The sequence below is a fragment of the Bos indicus x Bos taurus genome, chromosome 10 (assembly GCF_003369695.1).
Source record: "Bos indicus x Bos taurus breed Angus x Brahman F1 hybrid chromosome 10, Bos_hybrid_MaternalHap_v2.0, whole genome shotgun sequence".
NCBI lineage: Eukaryota > Metazoa > Chordata > Mammalia > Artiodactyla > Bovidae > Bos > Bos indicus x Bos taurus.
The window spans coordinates 2,384,069-2,407,132 of NC_040085.1; the positions used below are offsets into that span (position 1 = coordinate 2,384,069).

A 23,064-nucleotide genomic window follows, 5' to 3' on the forward strand; every position below is an offset into this window, starting at 1 on the left:
CAATATTTGTGCAATAGTTTGCAAGTATCTTAAATATATGCCAATAGCCACATAAATTAGCAATGTAAGGGCTTCCCTGATGGCTCAGCAGGTAGGGAACCCACCTGCAATGCAGGAGACACAGGAGGTGCAGGTTCAATCTCTGGGTCAGGAAAATCCCCTGAAAAGGGAAGTGGCAACCTGCTCCAGTATTCTTGCCTGGAGAGCCCTTATGGACCATGGACGGAGGAGCCTGGCGGGCTACAGTCCAGGGGGTTGCAAAGTGTCGGACACGACTAAGCATGCAGGCATGCTGAACAGGCATATACTTAAAGAGATTTTATTTTACTTGCTACTAACTCTATCATGGGGTGATTATATTTGGACACTCTGGGCATGCATGCTCAATCATGTCTGACTCTCTTTTGTGACCCTCCTCTGTCTGTGCGGTTCTCCGGGCAGGTATACTGGAATGGATTGCCATTTTCTTCTATAGGGGATCTTTCTAACCCAGGGATCCAGCCTGGGCCTCCTGTATGTCATGCATTGGCAGGCGGATTCTTTACCACTGAGCCACCTGGGAAGCCCTTTGGACACTCCACATTACATATATTTAGACATCTTACTAATACTTCATCATTATCTGAATACAATAATCTTTCGTAAATATTTATACTTTCAATGTGTTCTCCAGACAACGGCAATGGCTAAAATATAGTTTGCACATTGTTAAGTACACATTCAAAAAAATAAATAAAGTAGAGGAATGAAAATAAGTCAGGAGACTATCGCAACAGTCCAACCAGGCAAAAGAGGAGAAGAGTACCTGAACAGAGCAACACTAGTGAGATGGAAAGAAGTGGACCAAAATATTTAGAGCAGCCGCCCTCAAAGAATGGCCCCAGACCGACCACCTCAGCACTCACAGTACATGTTAGAATGCAGACGCTCAGGCCCCACTCTAGAAGTAGTGAACTAGAAACTCTGGGAGTAAGGCCCAGTATTTTGTGTTCTTAACAAGTCCTTCGGGTCATCCTCATGCACACAACATTTTGAGAACCACTGAGAGTAAAACCAGCAAAACACAAGCGATTGATTAGCAACAAGAGGTAAAAAGCAGGGAAAAGCGAGGCATCTTTCCAGCACAATAAAGAACATGGGAAAACTGAATTTCTGCAAAGAAGAACAAAAGAAAAAAAACTTAAACACTAAATTTTATCTTTAGAAGCTGCTTTATGAAAAGCAAGCATAAGCATTGGGTTAAAAATTACTTCTCAGACATGACTACACAGGGAAATTCAGTGGAAGAAAGAAAAAGCTGACTGCAAAGCAGCAGAGCCTGCAGATAGCAGCTTACAACCGGTAAACCATTAGCTCATTTCTCACTGGCATTTGCAAACATGCCAACTGGTGATCACAGTAAATCTCGAGACTGGCATCTAGAAGTAGCAGCACAAGTAATATCAAATGCCCTCTGGGCTTCATTAGACAAATTCTTCAAGAAAAAAGCAGATTTTAAAAAGCAACTTCTCAGCACACAATTTTTATCCATAAGGTAATGAGCATAATAGGCTTGTTTTTTTTTTTAAACTGCAGACTCCTGGCAGTAAATAAGTGAGCCAACAGTCAACAGTAAGAGACTAGCCTTCAAATGGCATGTTTATAATCAGTACATTTACCACATCCTCTCATTCTCCCTCCTGCCATCCCACTACTCTGAGGGAAATGGTGCAAACTCCACCCTCCAAGAAGACAGGTCCCACTCTGGTTTCCACAGCTCCTGTCTTACTGAACTCCCATAATAACCCTCTTCCAAACGCAGCTCGTTTTTAGTTTTCAGAATGTTGGCGTTCTTTTATGTAGCTAAGGTTTTTGCTCAGTGAGTGAGTGTGGGTCAACAGAGAGGACTGTGGGGTGTAAAGAGCCCTCTCCAGCATCAGAGGAGCGGGGTTACCTTGCCCACTTGCCTATGCTAGACTAAGTGTGGTACGAGAGCCGACCTAACATCTTGAAAATGTCTCAGGTTCCATATCACTTCAATAATTCCAGGAGGTCAAGACTGGGGGCAGGGAAAGATGTCCTTTAAATAAAAAGTCAAATTAGTCTTTCCGAAATGTTTACACAAGGCTAGTTTAAAATTTTAAAAAAGAAGAAATGATGGGGGAGAAAATCATACTCACTCAGTTCTTTGCCAACTGCTGCCACAACACAGTTCTTAGGTATTTCAATCAAAGCAGTGATCCCTTCAAAAACATAAAAGTTAAATTATTTTCTTAATAGATTAGATCAAAAACATTTTCAGATTTATATTAGTCATTTCTTCAAAGGGGATGGTAACAATAAAGCTCACACAATTCGCTACATCACACTTGCATGTGAAAACGACTTTGTGAAAAGTCAGTAAAATCTCTCGAAGGCTTTATTGATTTATTAAGGGTAGAAAATTCTCTTTGAATATTTGTACTATTATGGCAAACTTATTTACCAGGGACCCCTTAAGATAATCATCATTGCCATTTACAAGATGGCTAGCTCAAATGGAATACAAAATTGGCATTTTTCCTCAATGTAAATTTAAGAAGCCTGGGTGAACTCCCTGGCAGCAAATAAATGAGCCAACAGTCAACAGCTAAGAAAGTGGCCTTCAAATAGTATGTTTATAATTGATCAGTACATTTACAAAATTCCTTGTATTACTAGAATAATCAGATTCAACATTCTATTACATTTCACTTATTAAGCATACAGTGCTAAGTACATTTTTTATAGCTGAATCATGAAATGATTTTAGGATAACCACAACTTCTGTAAGATATGTTATAATTATCACTTTTGTCAGCAAAAATTAAAGAATTCACGTGTTAGATTTAGAATTACCATATGTGTTGGCACAAAACTTGTTAATTAAAGTTAACTTTTCCCTTAAAAATATATGTAATTTTTATACAGTAATTCATAACACATATGCTAATTGGGAAAATATTCTCATCTGCTTTACCTTCCCACTCGGGGAGTATTTCTGGCCAACATCTTTCTTCCACATAGGTTTTACCAGTATGTTTTATATTTTTCCATGGTCAAGGACAGGGCATTGATGGTAGAGGAGGAGAAACGGGAGCAGCAGTGTACAGGATAAAGAAGTAGGAGAGAGAGGAGAGCAGGGGGAGGGAGAACAGCAGAGAATTCCAGATGCAGAAAACAGCTTGTCAAAAACATGTTGATTATTTATGAAATAAAATTACTGTAAACTCAATAATCCAGAAGTAGCAACTTAATGCACAGAATCACAGACCATAGTGATGGAAAGGGCATGGATGTCCTGTTTTCTAGTCCAAGGCTCCTTCCATTTTATCGTACTAAGATTATTTTTGCTTATTTCCAAATACATAATAATTGTCCCTAAAAGCCCTGCCAGTCCATAAATCAAGCAAGGCTTAGTGAAAGGAGTTTCATAAAGTAAGGATCTAATAGTACTGCTAACTATTTGGCATCTGGTAATTTGGAAAATCCAAATCACAAAAAGCTCACCAATGGCAACTTAAGGTCTTTTAAAAGCTTTCTAACCAATTTTCTCAAAGGTTTACTGCTATCTCTTACTGATAAACAGGGCAATACTGTAACTACTTAAAGTACAGTACTCAAAGCTAATTTGCAAAGGAAGGGGAATTGTAATAACAGGTGATTATTTCCATTAACATGCAAAAGGTCCTTTTTTAGCCCTGATTTCAGTATTTTACAACATGTGTGCGTGCATGCTAAGTCACTTCATTCATGTCTGGCTCTTTGCAACCCTATGGACTGTAGCCTGCCTGGCGCTTCTGTCCATGGGATTCTCCAGGCAAGAATACTGGAGTGGGTTGCCACGCCCTCCTCTAGGGGATCCTCCTGACCCAGGGATTGACCGCACACTCTTATGTCTCCTGCATTGGCAGGGTGTTCTTTACCACTACAAACAAGATTACTAGTGATCAAGTGGTGAACTAAGAAGTTAAACTATAAATCCTGGTAAGATAGGGATTTAGTTTTATTAAGACATTATATTATTTTTCTAGTATTTTATAATACACATGTGGAGATAAGCTAGTTCCAATAAAGAAGTGTAAATTCAACTCACAGGGCTCCTACTACTCTAAGACAACAATAATATGCTTTAATAACAGGCATACCTTGGAGATATTTTGGGTTTGGTTCCTGACCACCGAAATAAAGCAATTATCAAAGTAAAGCAAGTCACACAAATTTTTTAATTTCCCACTGCATATAACAGTAGTGAAAAAGCTGGCATAAAACTCAACGTTCAAAAAACTAAGATCATGGCATCCGGTCCCATCACTTTGTGGCAAATAGATGGGGAAACAATGGAAACAGTGACAGACTTTATTTTCTTGGGCTCTAAAATCTCTGCAGATGGTGAATGCAGCCATGAAATTAAAAGATGCTTGCTCCTTGTTAGAAAAGCTGTGACCAACCTAGACAGCATATTAAAAAGCAGAGACATTACTTTTCTGACAAAGATTCATCTAGTCAAAACTATGGTTTTTCCAGTAGTCATGTATGGATGTGAGAGTTGGACTATAAAGAAGGCTGAGCACCGAAGAATTGATGCTTTTGAACTATGGTGTTAGAGAAGACTCTTGAGAGTCCCTTGGACTACAAGGAGATCAAACCAGTCCATCCTAAAGGAAATCAGTACTGAATATTCATTGGAAGGACAGATGCTAAAGCTGAAACTCCAATACTTTGGCCACCTGATGCAAAGAACTGACTCATTGGAAAAGACCCTGATGCTGGGAGGGATTGGGGACAGGAGGAGAAGGGGACGACAGAGGATGAGATGGCTGGATGGCATCACTGACTCAATGGACATGAGTTTGAGCAGGCTCCAGAAATTGGGGATGGACAGGGAAGCCTAGCATGCTGCAGTGCCTGGGGTCGCAAAGAGTTGGACACGACTGAGTGACTGAACTGAACTGATAATAGTTGTTAACATTATACTGTCATCTATTAAATGTGCAATAGTATTATGTCTAAAAGACAATGTATGAACCTTAATTGTAAAACACTTTATTGCTAAAAAACTATTAACAATTAGCTGAGCCTTCAGGTAGTCATTCTTTTTGCTGTTGGAGGGTGTGAAATATTTCAAGAATTACCACAATTGACAGAAACACAAAGTGAACAAATGCTTCCAGAAAAATGGTGCCAAGAGACTTGCATGACGCAGAGTTGCCACAAACAATTTGTAAAAGATGCATCATCTGCAAAGCCAAATAAAGCAAAGCACGATAAAACAAGGTATGCCTGTATTTTTTCTAGGATGACCATGGGTTCATTTCATTACTTTTAGAAACAAAAATAGTTAACAGTGGATCACATGATTTTAAGGTTCAGTTCAGCTCATTTTAAGGTTACTGTCATTTAAATTTACTCATTTATACTTAAATATTTTTATTCTGAATAAATTTTTATTCTTTAAGTTCCTTGATACCAATGTTAAGTCAAAACTGATTTTTTTCTGAGAAAACAGAATTCTGTTTTTACATTTTCACATGAATGAAATTTCCTTAGTAAAACCAACTGTAAAATGAGGGCATCCTTAGGACTCTATGCAAAGTCTGATGATCCCACAAATGAAGAAAATACTTTTGTAAAGTCATAAAGATCTGCTTCCAGGTAAACTCAGTTTAGGACATGGTCCAGGAACATATAAGAAAAGGGTTTTATTGTTCACTTTTGAGAAATTCTGTTAGAAGGGGTGAAGAAGCCAAAAGAGGGAAAATCTTTTCCTTCCAATTTGAAATGGAAATATATTTCACACAACCCTTCACCTGAATTGGAAAATACGACTACATCTTATATTCAGAATTAAAAAGAAAAGCTCCTATATTACTGTTGTATTCATGCAAAGTCTCTTTGAAGATTCACTGTGTCTTTATTTTAGTGTCTAGCATGGTTCACAAGTACCTTGATTTGTTTTTACCTGTATCAGAAAGGTGGCTCGTCTGACACAGAAGATCTAATTTTCGGTTCCACACACACAGATCATTCCCACCAGAGAGCCAAACATCTAGTCTCTGAATAACAGCTAAACACTGTAAAATTCATGCAAAATATTTATCAGTTTAGAAATTCAAGCATTCAGTGGTTTTAAAATATGTCCACAAGTTGATACCCTTTCCCTTCAAGAGATCAGTAATCTTCAAAGTAAATGAGGAAATACTATTTCACTTTACTAGTATCTTTCCCCAAGCCTGCTGAAATTACTGAAGAACAGTAGCACTTTCTGAGACCATCTAAGGTAATTTCTTCTATAGGAATGCAAGTAACCAAGTCTTATCCAAGTTTGTTTCTCCAATCTGTAGCAGAATTTCTATCAATAATAAGCCCCAATTAGTATGTTTATAAAATGAACCTAAGAGTAGCCAGCCACCAATCAGCCACAAAAGATTTTGTTCTGGAAATAAGTAACTACTACTAAATTATGATTTTACAGAAAACATAGTGAGGCACAAATAGCTCCGTGTTTCAAGTTTAAAGCTAAAACAAAGAACAACAAAAAAAGACTAGCTACTGCCATATCACTTGGAAAGTAGTATCCCTTCCTAGAATTACCAACTAGAAATACACTGCTGCTTGCTGCTGCTAAGTCACTCAGTCGTGTCCGACTCTTAGCGACCCCGTGGACTGCAGCTACCAGGCTCCTCCGTCCATGGGATTTTCCAGGCAAGAGTACTGGAGTGGGGTGCCGTTGCCTTCTCCGACTAGACACATACTAGGTACTACATTTTTCCTTATCTTACTATAGAGATTCATCTCTTGCTCTAATTTAAAATTCAAACATTCTAGCATTTAATATACATACTCCCCAAAATCTAGTCTTAGAAGAATCAAATAGCTGTAGGTATGTGCAGAAGAAATAATTTTTAAAACCTACAAAGATAATTTCATCTAAATCATTAGATAACTTTTTCTGAAATAAAAAGATTATTACCATAAAGTATCTGATTAAGATTTTACCTTTACAGTAGACTGGAAGCATGACACTTTCTGAACTTGTCTACCAGTATCACAATCCCATTCCTAAATTTATGTTAAGAAATAATTTCTAAGCAGAATTTCAAAAAATTATGAGCTAACTTTTCTAATAATTAAATTATAAATATTACACATTTTTGTAGAAAATATACAAAGCATAAAGTACCTTGTGTTTATACTATTACAAAAATCAACTTAGCATAGCAAGCTTATAATCTAAAATAAGTTTGATGTGAATTTTACTATAAAACCATTTGAAAATACCAACAGAATGGATGGTCTGAATATCAAATCTTTATAAGCATTAAATATTGCAACTATAAAAAATTTAAATTTTACTCTCCAAAACAGTCTACCATAATCTAATAAACACCGAACATAAAATACTCATACTAAAAACTATCACATCCATTAATTAACATTAACTGAAAGCTCCCTCAACATGCCTGGCATGATTTTACTAGTTATCTTAATTCAAAGAAGACAGTAACCAAATACCTATATCCATATTTAAAATAATTTCAAGACCTCTCATAAAAGGTCCAAGATTAGTTTGACTTAAGGAACATAACGATTTTCAAATTTTTCATACCATTTCCTATGGTAAGATATACATTTTATATGAGAACATATTTACATATAAATGTATATACACACACTTATATAGACTCTTAAGATTATAATTTGACAAAAAAAAATCTACCCTCAGCATTTAATTAATGAAGTTAGTTAACAGCAAATACCCAAGCATGATAAATTTAAAATTCATCTGAATAAATGGAACTACTAACAAAGCAACCTGAAATTATTTTTAACAAGAAAAGTCATTCAGCAAAGGAAATTACTCTCTACTAGCATTTACCGTTAAAGTTTATACTGATATTGTCCCAGTTACCCATGTCTGTCCTGTAATAGTAATTTTAACAATTATCTCTAAATAGTATAGGAGAAGGCAATGGCAACCGACTCCAGTACTCTTGCCTGGAAAATCCCAAGGACGGAGGAGCCTGGTAGGCTTCAGTCCATGGGGTCTCGAAGAGTCAGACACGACTGAGCGACTTCACTTTCACTTTTCACTTTCATGCACTGGAGAAGGAAATGGCAACCCACTCCAGTGTTCTTGCGTGGAGAATCCCAGGGACAGAAGAGCCTGGTGGGCTGCCATCTATGGGGTCGCACAGAGTCAGACACGACTGAAGTGACTTAGCAGCTAAATAGTATTCTAGTACTTAAGAAGCAGTCTAATAAAAAGAATTTTATATTCTATTTTTGCAGAGATTATACTGATATGGAAAACAAACAAAAAATAGCTTCAGTCCATAAAATAACATGTGCCTCAATAGAACAATGGTAGTAAAGCTACTGTGACCTAAACATACTAAAGTGCATTTTATGCCCCTGATTATGCAACACTGTCATCACCACAGTGTATCATTTTATCTCCACCTAAATCTTTTTGTGAATTTCTACCACCTATTGGCAATCTGTCTAAAAATCACTTCAGCTGACAAGCTTATTTAAAGTGTGTCATAAAGTATGTCTTAGTTCTATAGAAGCCTAAGAAACACCTACACCTTTGGGCTTACTCCAAAACTCAACTTCACTAACACCTGAAGTTATGTGAATAGAATTCTCAGATAAGCACAGACTTTTTAAAGCTATTCTATGACACTTTAAAAAAAAAGCAATGAAAGATTAGCTATAGCCTTCACAGATTAAATTCCTCATACAAATATAAAAAGGCCAACTTTGCTTAAGAAAAATATTTTATGAAAGCAGTATCACATAGTGATTCAGAGCACTGACTCTGCAGTCAGACTACTGCCTTTGGCCCTATACAGGCTGCACAAACTTGGGCCATTTACTTAACCTCTCTGTGCCTCTCTTTTCTTATTTATAAATGAAAATAATAAAAATACTTATTATAAGGGTTAAATGGGTTAATAAATGCAAAACAGAACAATGCCTGGCACATACATGCAATTTATAAAACTTTACTATGGCTGTTACATCTTAAATTTTCAACTAAAAGTATAAGGAGGGAAGGTAATTTACATTTTTTAATTGTTTTAAAATACTAAATATATAAAACCCTGCTGCTGCTGCTAAGTCGCTTCAGTTGTGTCCGACTCTGTGTGACCCCATAGAAGGCAGCCCACCAGGCTTCTCTGTCCCTGGGATTCTCCAGGCAAGAACACTGGAGTGGGTTGCCATTTCCTTCTCCAATGCATGAAAGTGAAAAGTGAAAGTGAAGCCGCTCAGTCATGTCCAACTCTTCACGACCCCATGGACTGCAGCCCACCAGGCTCCTCCGTCCATGGGATTCTCCAGGCAAGAGTACTGGAGTGGGGTGCCATTGCCTTCTCCATATAAAACACTGAGCACATGCTAATTCACTTTTCTGCCAGACTTGGATTGTCAGAAGGTTCTTATGGGTTGGGACCATTAAGTTTCTTTTGCTGTACAATAAGCGTGTAAGAAAATGTGAATTATTCTCCGGTTCAACTCATCTTTGTTTCTCTAAATTGAAAAGCAAACTGAGATGATAAATATTTTTAAGCCTACATTCTTCCATTTCCTTCATCTTTTGTAATTTTATATAAAGCTGGGAAGAACAGCTTTAGTTATGGAGTTTCCATCAACAATAAGTCTTAACTTGCTACTTCCAATCTTTTTTCAGACACCTAATACTTTCAAGAAGCATCTTATGAAGGCTAGAACAAAACCATTTTTGCTAAATCATGAATGTACAGACAGGCCTCAGGAGGATAAAGTCTAATAATGTGTGTACTGGTCCCTGGGATCACCATAGCTATTTCACTTGGTTCTAGATTCAAGGATATAATGACTGTTCTATCAGCAGAGGCTGTCAAGATCAGTTGATTTTTTTCTTCACAAGTTTCCAAACAAGGCAATGTAATAATAGCTGTTATCTTTTGAGTGTGTCCATTGAGTTCCAAAAGTTTTTCTCCTGTCTGAAATATCAATAAAAATGTTAACAGTACTTTATATCTTATAACTTAATCTTAAATGACAACATTAAGCAAAACCACCAGGTAGAAAATACATACATTCCATCTGAAATTACTTAAGATTTTATAATTTAAGCAATAGAATCTAAACAGATGCTACAAGAGTAGGCTTAAATAATTTTAATTATTTTCTAATAGAAAATAACAGATTGTTATAGGAAACTTTAAGGAATACACTTTCCATTTGGTTTTAAGATTATAATTGTGTAAATTAAGTATAAAATATCAGTAACTTGGCAGGGAAAATATAGGGAGTCTTCATTATCCAAATATTTATTATCTCATCCTATAACACTGCAGAATAAAAGTCAACAAACAGTAACAATTCGATGTAGATACCCAATAATATATCAACCACTCATAAAGTCAGTATTGACTCTATTTCTATTTAACATCAACAGCTATTCCCATCCATCCAATGTCTTCATCCATCAGTCTCTGACTTCCCAAGTAGTAAATACAAAAATGCAAAGAAAATGTAACATAAATTTCAAATCTCTCCAAGGTTGCAGGATTTCATGATGTATGTGATGAATGTAATGTTAAACTGTGTCCATCACAGGCAAAGCCATTGAAAAATGAGGATCTGATGGAGTCAGAATAGGTAACAATCCAAACAAGGGTGAGGAGATAAATGCTTCCCAAGAGAATACTTTGAGAATCCAAGGATTAGGGAGAGAGGACCTAGAGAAATTTGGTAAAGCCTTAAATATTTTTTTAAAAATAAACCTTTTATTACATTACTATTAAAGTGAAACATGTGAAGAATATTATGCTGTCTAAATTATGCACAATTTAGAAAAATTCAGAAAAAATTGTCAGTTTGGAAAAAACTGTCTCTCACAAAAATCAACACCTGATTCATTTTCAGAATCAGTACATAGCTGCTAACTTAAATTTTGCTTAATTAAAATTAAGACATTTATTTCCATAATTTAGCATTTGTTTCTCAGGAAAAATCTTAAATAAAAAACTATATATGAAACATTGGTCCTCACTGTAAATGGATTCATCCTAAGCAGCCCTTTTCAAACATTAATTCGGCTCAGTCTACTGGTATGCAGTCTCATCTCCAGGTAATGTTTATGAATGCATACTCAACTATAGAGTCATGTCTGTGTTAGATAATCCACATAGAATCAATACACACCTGGGCATTCCACACAACTACAGTTCCATCATCACCAGCAGATGCAAATCTGGTTAGAGAAAAAAGGTCAAGAAAAACAAAAAATTACTGATGACATTTAAGTGCTAAAATTACTAACACTAATCAGACGTTAGGGACTTCCCGGGTGGTCCAGTAGATAAGACTCCTTGCTCCCAGTGCAGGAGCCCTGAGTTCGATCCCTGGTTGGGCAACTAGACCCCACGTGCCAGAACTAAGAGTTCGCATGCCACAACAAAAGCCTGACGCAGTCAAATAAGTAAGAATAAAAGTTTTAAAAAAGAATTACCCGACTTTATTAATAGCATTCTGACTTACTAATATCAATGTACATTAAGTTCTTTAAGCCAACTTAATAAATCTTTATAGAATACTTTCTAATTTTTGTGTCAGGTACAGCAAATCCAAAAATGAATAAGACCAGAGAATTATAACTGCTAGACTAAGAATAAGGGAGATCTATAAATGATCGTTAAAGTCCTTCCTTTAAAATTATATGATTAAACCCTGAAGTGACATGAAACCAAGCTGAGGAAAAGCTACAGTGACAGGAAGTGATATCCCAGGAGTAGACCAAAGGAATCTTGTCCTTAGATTCCTTATATTCTAGGTAAAGGTATTTAGATATTTTAACTCTACTATATTTAAAGCCAGTATCTCTCCTTTGTTCCTCTCAGTTCTGTGGTTTTTCCACATAAATATCCCATCTCCCTTTCATGTCCTTTGGTTTGGCAAGTTTGGTTTCTGTTTTGGTTTTTTTTAATGAATATTCTTGAAAAAGGTAAAGGTAAGTTTGCTTCTTGGCATAAAAAAAGAATTGTAATGAACTAAATTATAGCTTTTCTCTACTCTTTACCATCCATTCACTACAGATCAAAAACCAACCATCTATACTTTATAGAGTAGAAGATAACCATGATACAAACACTATCAAGAAAAATAATCTGTACAGGATTATTCATCACAATGGCTGAATTATAATAAAATCAATATAGCATTGTTCTCAAGCAGTGTCCCAACACAGTGGTATACAGCAGTCACATTTTCACCATGTCAACTGATTTGTTAATAATGTACTACACAAGTGTGTAAATAATCAAAATCGATTCCAAGTTGTTCTTCTAATATCACTTTTTATTCACTTGAATTCAAAAGTTTGCTTTTCTGAATGGGAGAGAAGGAGGTAGTATTATTCAGAGCCAGCTATGAACTGCATCTGGTTATGGTTAATAACCATTAATAAGTGGTACTCCACAAGCAGCTATGGTGTTTAGAAAATGTGTACTTCCATGCAAGATTGTTAGCATATTTTCACAAAAATCTGGGCATGCCTTAAACATCTTCATTAAAGTAAACATTGTGAGCTGTGTGTGCGCCATTGGGAGAAAAGTAGAGAACTGATACTTGAGGACACAAAAACTATTAATACTTTGGCCCTGAGAGTCTCTGTTCTATTGAATTTTACCCTATAGAGATCCATATAATCTCCCTACTTCAGTCATATAACACTTCCCTTAACAGTCCAAACTGAGCATCAAGTTCAAATTTCTCACACTCAGTTTCAAAGCCTCATATATAGCTACTGTCCTCACTGGCTCTGACAATTCCCATACTCAGTACCTGCTGCAGAATCTTCTGATTACATCTTCTACTGCAGGAGCTAAGAGATTAGGAGATGGGAAATTGGCCTAATGGAGTCTGACAGAGTCCATTAGTAACTTTTAATAAAGAACTACTTATCTTTTTAACAGAAAGGACCATTTAAAATGTCTTAGTTAACTAGATAGAAACCATACAAAGAACTATTTTTAAACCCATACATAACATTTATTCTGTTTTCAAAATGAAATATATAAAAGATATGGAGACTAAAAAGAAAACAATTTTATATTTAAAAACAATTTCTTATGCTTAATTACACAGACTGTCTGAATCAGAATACGAAGCAATGCCTTAAATATCAAAAATACTGCTGGATGTCAATCTTTAACAGCTTATGTTTCTAGGGCTATTGATTTCTTTTTACTTGTACCATGATGAAGGGGAGGGCAGAACTCAAGGTCTTAAGATTTCTTTGGTATAAAATATCAATTTCTATTGATCCTTGAAACTCTTATAATTGCTTTTCTCCCTTTTAGAAGAGTACAGGTTTAAAATATACTTTTTTCTAGCCCTGATTTTTAACTTCTCATTATTGCTTTATCATGTCTGAATCTCATGACTTCACAATGAGAGATGATTGAACAGTTGAGAGTTTAGAAATGAGATACAGAGCATCTCATTTCAAACTTTAATTCAATCAGTGGTGAACAAAAGTTAAATCTAAACAATGCTCAATAGTAATGCATGAATCCACAGCCCATTTTTTTCTTTTTATCGTTCAGAGGTCAATTATCCAGTTTGTGTATTATTCAGGCTTTTCAATTCTCATATTCTATTGCCTTTTCTTTTTTTTTTTGCCTTTCCAGTATTTATTATTACCTGCTCTAAAGAGGAAACGTGAAGCTTTAAAATGCAAACCAGTTTGACTTTGCTACATACCAGTACCAGCCATAAAATAACGAATAAAGGGAAGGAAGATCATTCACAAATGACAATTATCCATTCTCCTAGCATGGATAACTGAAAACTGGCAGCACTGTATCAGCTTATCTTAAATCAGTTTATCCTCATCCGTGAAGCACACACTCTAGCCATCTCCAAATGAGAAATGAAACTTCAATCTAAGAATCCCTAACAGTAAGATACACTATAACTATGAAAAGAAGTAGGGAACAATAAAAGAAGTAATTAAATGCCAATAATGTTTAATATAGTCAATGGAAGAAAAAATAGGGGCTATACTGCCATACAATAATATACAAAAAAAATTTTTAAACACTCTAAATTAATAGAACCCAAAGATTCAAGTCTAAAGATTTTAAGAGAAATCCTTCTTTACTGATACACACAAAATAGTAAGATTTCACATCATGTGTTAGGGAAATGCCAAAATCAATTACATGTGGTTCTTATTTCAAGATCTTAAAATTCAGTGATTGTTTAAAAATGTACTAAAGAAATATAAGACATCAATTGTAAGACATACTATTATTTTATGTACTATTAAGGAAAAATGCTGTTAGTTATAAATGAAAGACACCAATTATATGATGTATCCAAATTTTAAAGATGTTACTGTACCAAAAATAGGCTTTTTAGAATCAATGAAATTTAGTAATTATCGTACTTATTTATGTTTCCAATATGGCACTTTCCAGTCCAACACATTTCTGATTACCTCTAGCAGGTTTAAAGGACTAAAGAAATAGTCCTTGTTTCTTGGCATGAAAAAATGGCTGGAAAATTCTGAAAGAGATGGGAATACCAGAGCACATGACCTGCCTCTTGAGAAACCTATATGCAGGTCAGGAAGCAACAGTTCGAAATGGACATGGAACAACAGACTGGTTCCAAATAGGAAAAGGAGTATGTCAAGGCTGTATCTTGTCACCTTGCTTATTTAACTTATATGCAGAGTACATCATGAGAAACACTGGGCAGGAAGAAGCACAAGCTGGAATCAAGATTGCTGGAAGAAATATCAATAACCTCAGATATGCAGATCACACCACCCTTATGGCAGAAAGTTAAGAGGAACTAAAAAGCCTCTTGATGAAAGTGAAAGAGGAGAGTGAAAAAGTTGGCTGAAAGCTCAACATTCAGAAAATGAAGATCATGGCATCTGGTCCCATCACTTCATGGGAAATAGATGGGGAAACAGTGGAAACAGTGTCAGACTTTATTTTTTGGGGGCTCCCAAATCACTGCAGATGGTGACTGCAGCCATGAAATTAAAAGACGCTTACTCCTTGGAAGAAAAGTTATGACCAACCTAGATAGCATGTTTCAAAGCAGAGACATTACTTTGCCAACAAAGGTCCATCTAGTCAAGGCTATGGTTTTTCCAGTGGTCACGTATGGACTTGAGAGTTGGACTGTGAAGAAAGCAGAGCGCCGAAGAATTGATGCTTTTGAACTGTGGTGTTGCAGAACTCTTGAGAGTCCCTTGGACTGCAAGGAGATCCAACTAGTCCATTCTGAAGGAAATCAGCCCTGGGATTTCTTTGGAGGGAATGATGCTAAAGCTGAAACTCCAGTACTTGGCCACCTCATGCGAAGAGTTGACTCATTGGAAAAGACTCTGATACTGGGAGGGATTGGGGGCAGGAGGAGAAGGGGACGACAAAGGATGAGATGGCTGGATGGCATCACTGACTTGATGGACGTGAGTCTGAGTGAACTCCGGGAGTTGGTGATGGACAGGGAGGCCTGGCGTGCTGCGATTCATGGGGTCACAAAGAGTCGGACACGACTGAGCGACTGAACTGAACTGAACTAATGAACTAAATTATAGCTTTTCCCTACTCTTTACCATCCATTCACTACATGGCAAAAAAAAAAAATCATCTATATTTTGTAGAGTAGAAGGCAACCATGACACAAATACTAACAAGAAAAATAATTTGATAAGATGCTCAACATTGCTCATTATTAGAGAAATGCAAATCAAAACTACAATGAGATATCACCTCACACCAGTCAGAATGGCCATCATCAAAAAGTCTGCAAACAAATGCTGAAGAGGGTGTGGAGAAAAGGGAACGCTCTTGCACTGTTGGTGGGAATGTAAACTGATACCGCCATTATGGAAGATGGTATGGAGATTCCTTAAAAAACTAGGAATAAAACCACCATATGACCCAGCAATCCCACTCCTAGGCATATACATTGAGAAAACCAAAATTGAAAAGACACATGTATCCCATTGTTCACTGCAGCACTGTTTACAATAGCTAGAACATGGAAGCAACCTAGATGTCCATCGACAGATGAATGGATAAAGAAGCTGTGGTACATATACACAGTGGAATATTACTCAACCATAAAAAGGAATGCATTTGAGTCAGTTCTAATGAGGTTAGATTACACAGAGCGAAGTAAGCCAGAAAGAGAAAGATAAATATCATATTCTAATCCATATATATGCTCAGATGGTAAAGCATCTTCCTGCAATGCGGGAGACCCAGGTTCAGTCCCCGGGTCAGGAAGATTCCCTGGAGAAGGAAATGGCAACCAACCCCAGTACTCCTGCCTGAAAAATTCCATGGACAGAGGAGCCTGGTAGGTTACAGTCCATGGGGGTCACAAAGAGTCAGACATGACTGAGTGACTTCACTTTCACTTATGGAATCTAGAAAAATGGTACTGAATAATTTATTTACAGGGAAGAAATGGAGAAACAGACCCAGAGAAAGACTTATGGACATGGAGACAGGGGAGGAGAGGGTGAAATGTATGGAAAAAGTGACATGAAACTTACATTACCATATGTAAAATAGACAGCCAACGGGAACTTGCTGTATGGCTCAGGAAACTCAAACAGGGGTTCTGTATCAACCTAGAGGGGGTGGGATTGGGAGGGAGATTCAGGAGGGAGGGGATATATGTATACCTATGGCTGATACATGCTGAGGTTTGACAGAGAACAAAATTCTGTGAAGCAATTATCCTTCAATTAGAAAATAAATAAAAATTTTTTAAAAGGCAAAAAAAAAATAATTTGTACAGTGGCTGACTTATAATAAAAGTCACAGTGGCTGATTTATAATAAAATCAAGAAAGCACTGTTCTCAAGCAGTGTGAATAAGCAAAAATAGTCACAGTGGTGTGATCACTGACCTAGAGCCAGACATCCTGGAATGTGAAGTCAAGTGGGCCTTAGAAAGCATCATTACGAACAAAGCTAGTGGAGGCGATGAAATTCCAGGTGAGCTATTTCAAATCCTGAAAGATGATGCTGTGAAAGTGCTGCACTCAATATGCCAGCAAATTTGGAAAACTCAGCAGTGGCTACAGGACTGGAAAAGGTCAGTTTTCATTCCAATCCCAAAGAAAGGCAATGCCAAAGAATGCTCAAACTACCGCACAATTGTACCCATCTCACACGCAAAATTCTCCAAGCCAGGCTTCAGCAATATGTGAACCATGAACTTCAAGATGTTCAAGCTGGTTTTAGAAAAGGCAGAGGAACCAGAGATCAAATTGCCAACATCAGCTGGATCATCAAAGAAGCAAGAGTTCCAGAAAAACATCTATTTCTGCTTTATTGACTATACCAAAGCCTTTGACTGTGTGGATCACAATAAACTGGAAAATTCTGAAAGAAATGGGAATACCAGACCACCTGACCTGCCTCTTGAGAAACCTATATGCAGGTCAGGAAGCAACAGTTCAAAATGGACATGGAACAACAGACTGGTTCCAAATAGGAAAAGGAGTATGTCAAGGCTGTATATTGTCACCCTGCTTATTTAACTTCTATGCAGAGTACATCATGAGAAACTCTGGGCTGGAAGAAGCACAAGCTGGAATCAAAATTGCCGGGAGAAATATCAATAACCTCAGATATGCAGATGACACCACCCTTATGGCAGAAAGTGAAGAGGAACTAAAAAGCGTCTTGATGAAAGTGAAGGTGGAGAGTGAAAAAGTTGGCTTAAAGCTCAACATTCAGAAAACTAAGATCATGGCATCTGGTCCCATCACTTCATGGGAAATAGATGGGGAAACAGTGGAAATAGTGGCTGACTTTATTTTTCTGGGCTCCAAAATCACTGCAGATGGTGACTGCAGCCATGAAATTAAAAGACGCTTACTCCTTGGAAGGAAAGTTATGACCAACCTAGATAGTATATTGAAAAGCAGAGATATTACTTTGCCAACAAAGGTCCGTCTAGTCAAGGCTATGGTTTTTCCAAGAGTTGGACTGTGAAGAAAGCTGAGCGCCGAAGAACTGATGCTTTTGAACTGTGGTGTTGGAGAAGACTCTTGAGAGTCCCTTGGACTGCAAGGAGATCCAACCAGTCCATCCTAAAGGAGATCAGTCCTGGGTGTTCATTGGAAGGACTGATGTTGAAGCTGAAACTTCAATAATTTGGCCACCTGATGCAAAGAGCTGACTCATTTGAAAAGACCCTGATGCTGGGAAAGATTGAAGGCAGGAGGAGAAGGGGACGCCAGAGGAAGAGATGGTTGGATGGCATCACCAACTCGATGGACATGGGTGTGGGTAGACTCTGGGAGTTGATGATGGACAGTGACACCTGGCGTGCTGCGGTTCATGGGGTCGCAAAGAGTCAGACACGACTGAGCGACAGAACTGAACTGAACAATGATTTACTTATTCTAGAAATCTTTAGTAAGCTTTACCTATACATTAAGCATTAATTTTATATATTTATATGCTTGATCCTGAAAGTAAAGATCAATGAGCTAAGTTCCTGTGTTTGAAGGGCTCACAGCCTGCAGTATGATGGAATGCTACAGGGTCCAAATAATCAGTCCACTGAGAATTCTGTAATGCTTATTTCAATTTATAGGAATCAGTTCCTATAAACACCTTCCTCTGGATAGCTCAGCAAAAGTATTCTCATTCTTGCCAACTGTGGGCTGAAAGAACAGCACAAGTTCAAAAAGATTTGTATAAAATAAAGTATTACTGCAATAATTCCTATAGCCCTCACTTAAGTGCTTATTTAATAGTTCTTATTCAGGAGAATTTATTTTAATTAAATCAAAGGTGCTACAGATTCAAATATAACCTTAAAGGACATAAAAAATGATAAGCCATAAACCTAAACATAAATTTTCTTGTATTCAATATTTACATAACCATAAAGTCCTGGAAAAATAAAAATAGAGTATTATTATGACAATGCAGAAGTCCCTTTCCACCAAATCCACAAGTACTTTCTAATCATAATGCAACTAAAATAATATATAGTTTTATAATAAAGTTGAAAAATGCTAATATCAGAAACCAGACAAAAATAAAAAATGTCAAAATTTTCATTTAAAATAGACTTTTACTTACCTTGATGCTAGAATTACTTGAAGAAAATTAGAGAAGTTTGTAGACAGAAACTTGTAAGAGAAGCTGAAGTCAACTTCAAAGCATTTTCAGGAACCATAGATATTTATGCTGTTGACTCTTTCATGATCTACTCTAGCATCAAAAAATTTTTCCCTTGACTAAGTAACACGTGAGTCTGAGTGAATTCTGGAAGTTGGTGATGGACAGGGAGGCCTGGCATGCTGCAATTCATGGGGTCGCAAAGAGTTGGACATGACTGAGCGACTGAACTGAACTGAACTGAAGTAACACAAAGAGTTGGACACGATTGAGCAACTAAGCACAAGCACATGTATTTAATTAACACAATTCTAATACAAACGTCTCACAAATAGCACACAGACAGAAAAATCTTTAGTTCCCAGTTATTTGCAAAGGTAAAATCTTTGATAAGCTTTCACCTCCCCCAAATCACAAAGTTAAACTACATCAAGTTTATAAGTATTAGAATACAAAAAAATCTGTGTGACTTAAATTGGTGGCAAACTACATCTCTCTGAGCTCAAATACCTGTGAAGGAACTTCTGCTGCTGCTGCTAAGTTGCTTCAGTTGTGTCCAACTCTGTGCGACCCCATAGATGGCAGCCCACTATGACAGGCAATCCCGTCCCTGGGATTCTCCAGGCAAGAACACTGGAGTGGGTTGCCAGTTCCTTCTCCAATGCATGAAAGTGAAAAGTGAAAGTGAAGTCGCTCAGTCGTGTCCAACTCTTCCCAACCCCAAGGACTGCAGCCTACCAGGCTCCATTGCCTTCTCTGGAAGGAATTTCTACTCCAGAAATATCCTTGGCCTCTCTCTGTCCCACTGAGTAATAAATAAGGTTAAAGAACTCATTGAGTATGCTCAGATCAGACCATTCTGGGTTCTCTGAGATCTGTCTGTTCATAGCGAGGGAACAAGGAGGGCATGGCAACCCACTCCAATATTCTTGCCTGGAGAATCCCATGGACAAAGGAGCCTGGCGGGCTACAGTCCACGCAGTCACAGAGTCAGACACGACTGAGCGACTAAGCACAGCACAGCACAGCAAGGGAACAGTCTGGTTTGGTCTTACTTTTGAGGTAAACTTACATCGGAGTGGGAAGCTTGCAAATGTCCAGCTGTACCAGCAATTCAGTGAATAAGTCTACATAACTCAGGGTGAAAATTAGGAAACCCACTGTGGTTGTATATCAAAGCTACATCCTTTAATCCAGCTTTTTGCTAGCTGGGTTGCTAGCTGGTAATCTAGCTATTAAGCTGATGGGTTCATGTCTATGTGTGTGATTCCTACTTCTAATAATATCCAAGAAAAAATATCTGAAACAAAAATAGCTTTTAAACTGGAGGGTTTTTCCCTCTATATCAAATGTATATCATTTTAAACTGTTCATTATGAAGAATTTAAATACATATAAAAGTGAGAACAATATAACAAAAATCTCCAGGTACTCATCACATGTCTTCAATAGTTATCAACTTACGACCAATATTGTTTCATCTGTACCACAGTCAATACCCGCCCCCTGCAGATTATTTTGATGCAAATCCCGTATTTCATCAATAAATACTTCAATACGTATTTACATCACAAATAAGTTAACATTTAATTCCTTAACATCACCACAATGTAATCAAATTTGTCTCACAATGTTTTTTAAGTATATTAGAAGTAAGATCTAGTGAAAAGTGAAAGTTGGACACTCAGTCATGTCCAACTGCTTGCGACCTCATGGATGATACAGTCCATGAATAAGGTTCATATACTGCAACTGACCGATATATCTCTAAAGTCTCTCTTATTTTATTCTCTCTTCATATATTTTCCTCCTTGTAATTATGCATTTGTCTTCAGAGTTCTCACACTCTGGATTTTGTCAGCTACCTTCTTGCGTTATCATTTGATATGCATCTGTGTCCCTTGTGTTTCTAGTAAACTGAGACCTCTAGAGACTTAATCATATTTAAATTTGACTATCTGGTAAGACTACTTCTTTATAAGGAGTTTATATTCCCCAATAGGAAATACAATTTCTGGCAATCTTGTGTGTGTGTGTGTATGTGTGTGTTTGTGATGTTAACAGCTATCAATAAGCATTGCCTAAATTTGTTATTCTATTAGAGATGGCAAAATAACAGTCCAATTCTATGATTCTTCCTAGCTTGAATCCTTCTATAAAGAAAATGTCCTCTCATCAAACACTACTGATCTCAAGATAGAGTTTGTATAGAAAGGCAGTATAGATCTTGACTTGCAGATACCCCTTCAAGACAGGACTAGCTGCCCAGTTACGAGGAAGGCGGTGAATCTGCCTCCAGCTGTTGACTTCAGAGTCCGTTTCAGCTTTTGAGCTGAAGTTAAACTACCTCTTTGGAGAAGGAAATGGCAACCCACGCCAGTATTGTTGCCTGGAGAATCCCATGGACAGAGGAGCCCGGCAGGCGATGGTCCATGGGGTCTCAGAGTCGGACACGAATGAAGCGACTAAGCACGCACGCAAACTCTCTCAGCTGGCACCCAGTCCCCGGGACAGAAGCAAGGTGGTGGAAGCCAGGGCACATTTCTGGATGACCTTCAGCCAGTGTCCAAGCAATGCAGGTTAGACAGTCCTAGTTATTTCCCTAAAGCAGGACCATCTAAAGAGCGTTCTTTCCTCCAGAGTCCATACTGGGCTTACAGAGACTTGGTCAAATCTCCATCACAGTTTGAGATGGCTCCCCTAGTCCAATCCTGCTTCTTCCCTTTCCTTTCGTATTTCTAACAATACTTTTTCATGCTTAACTCCATTTTATTGTCTACTTCCCAGGAAACTGAGGTATTAGGAGGATCTAAATGGTCTTGACTACTGATCTCTATTCTCTAAATGTTATTCTTAGCTTTAGAATATTTTCTTAAAGATGTAGCATATTGTTCACTGTTAGTGAATTATCAAACTGTACTGTTTGTTTAGACCCCTGTGAATGTACAGCTTCACAGTCATCCTAGGGGAACACGCTGGCCTCCAGCCTGGCATTTCATGGGTCATCTGATTCTTTTCCAGTCATGATCACCATCCTACATAACCTTGTCTGTTTCCTGGAGAAGCAAGGGATGGTCAAATGAGCAACAGAGAAAACTATTCTTAAAATGTGTTATGAACTCAGTTTAGTTTAATGTGTCAAATGCTAGAGTATTACATGCAATTTTAGCACAGTCCATTTTTTGGAAGACTCTTGCTGAGGCTTAGCCTTCTTTAGTGATCTCCCAATCAATATGACCCTCACTTCATGTTCAAAAAATACTGAAGAAGAAAAGAAAAGGCAGCTGTCTGTTAGGTTATACAGGATTTATTTGGTATCTTCAAAAACCAATCTGAGAAAATTTTCCACTCACTGGTTTTAGCTGAGCCACCGAGAAAACAAGAAAATCCTTCTGCAAAATTCTCAATAAAATGATATTATCTAAAGACCTGAAGCGTGAAACCTGGATTACAACAGTTGACCAAAAATCCAGAATGTGATGTCCATAAAAACTAAATAAAGACATAAAAGGAATAATGATATACTACTTAAATACTGGAAAGGTATTTCCGTAATTTGACAATGCATAAATAATGAACATACGTACGTAATGGGAAAGCTATATCTAAACTATCTAAACTATTACATTAAGAATGAAAACACTGTGCTCTTCTGCTTATAACAGTTACATCACTTGCATATTTTTAATGTAATTCTTACCAATAATGACTCTTTCAGGTTTTTTAAAAGCACACTACAGAATTAAATTTTTTCAAACAAAAGAGATCAAAAGTTCTTCAGGTCTGCAACTGAGTGAAAAACTTCATACCTAATTACATGCAAATTCTGACATAGTCATGACTTGAAGACAAAGAATTAAATGTGGTTCATATAGTAATATTACCTGATTGCAAAA

At 37.1% G+C, this 23,064-nt stretch overlaps 1 protein-coding gene across 2 annotated transcripts in view; it reads right to left on the bottom strand.

The window, feature by feature from the left end:
* The window catches only part of WDR41 (WD repeat domain 41), a 48,104-nt gene that overhangs the window by 16,288 nt on the left and 8,752 nt on the right, over positions 1-23,064 (bottom strand). For both annotated transcript variants that reach the window (XM_027552924.1, XM_027552925.1), the window contains exons 3-7: positions 11,197-11,245; positions 9,858-9,989; positions 6,997-7,059; positions 5,960-6,071; positions 2,160-2,222 (exon numbers count right to left, since the gene is read on the bottom strand). In XM_027552924.1, the coding sequence (XP_027408725.1) occupies positions 2,160-2,222; positions 5,960-6,071; positions 6,997-7,059; positions 9,858-9,989; positions 11,197-11,245 (419 nt within the window). The remainder of the gene's footprint in view (positions 1-2,159; positions 2,223-5,959; positions 6,072-6,996; positions 7,060-9,857; positions 9,990-11,196; positions 11,246-23,064) is intronic.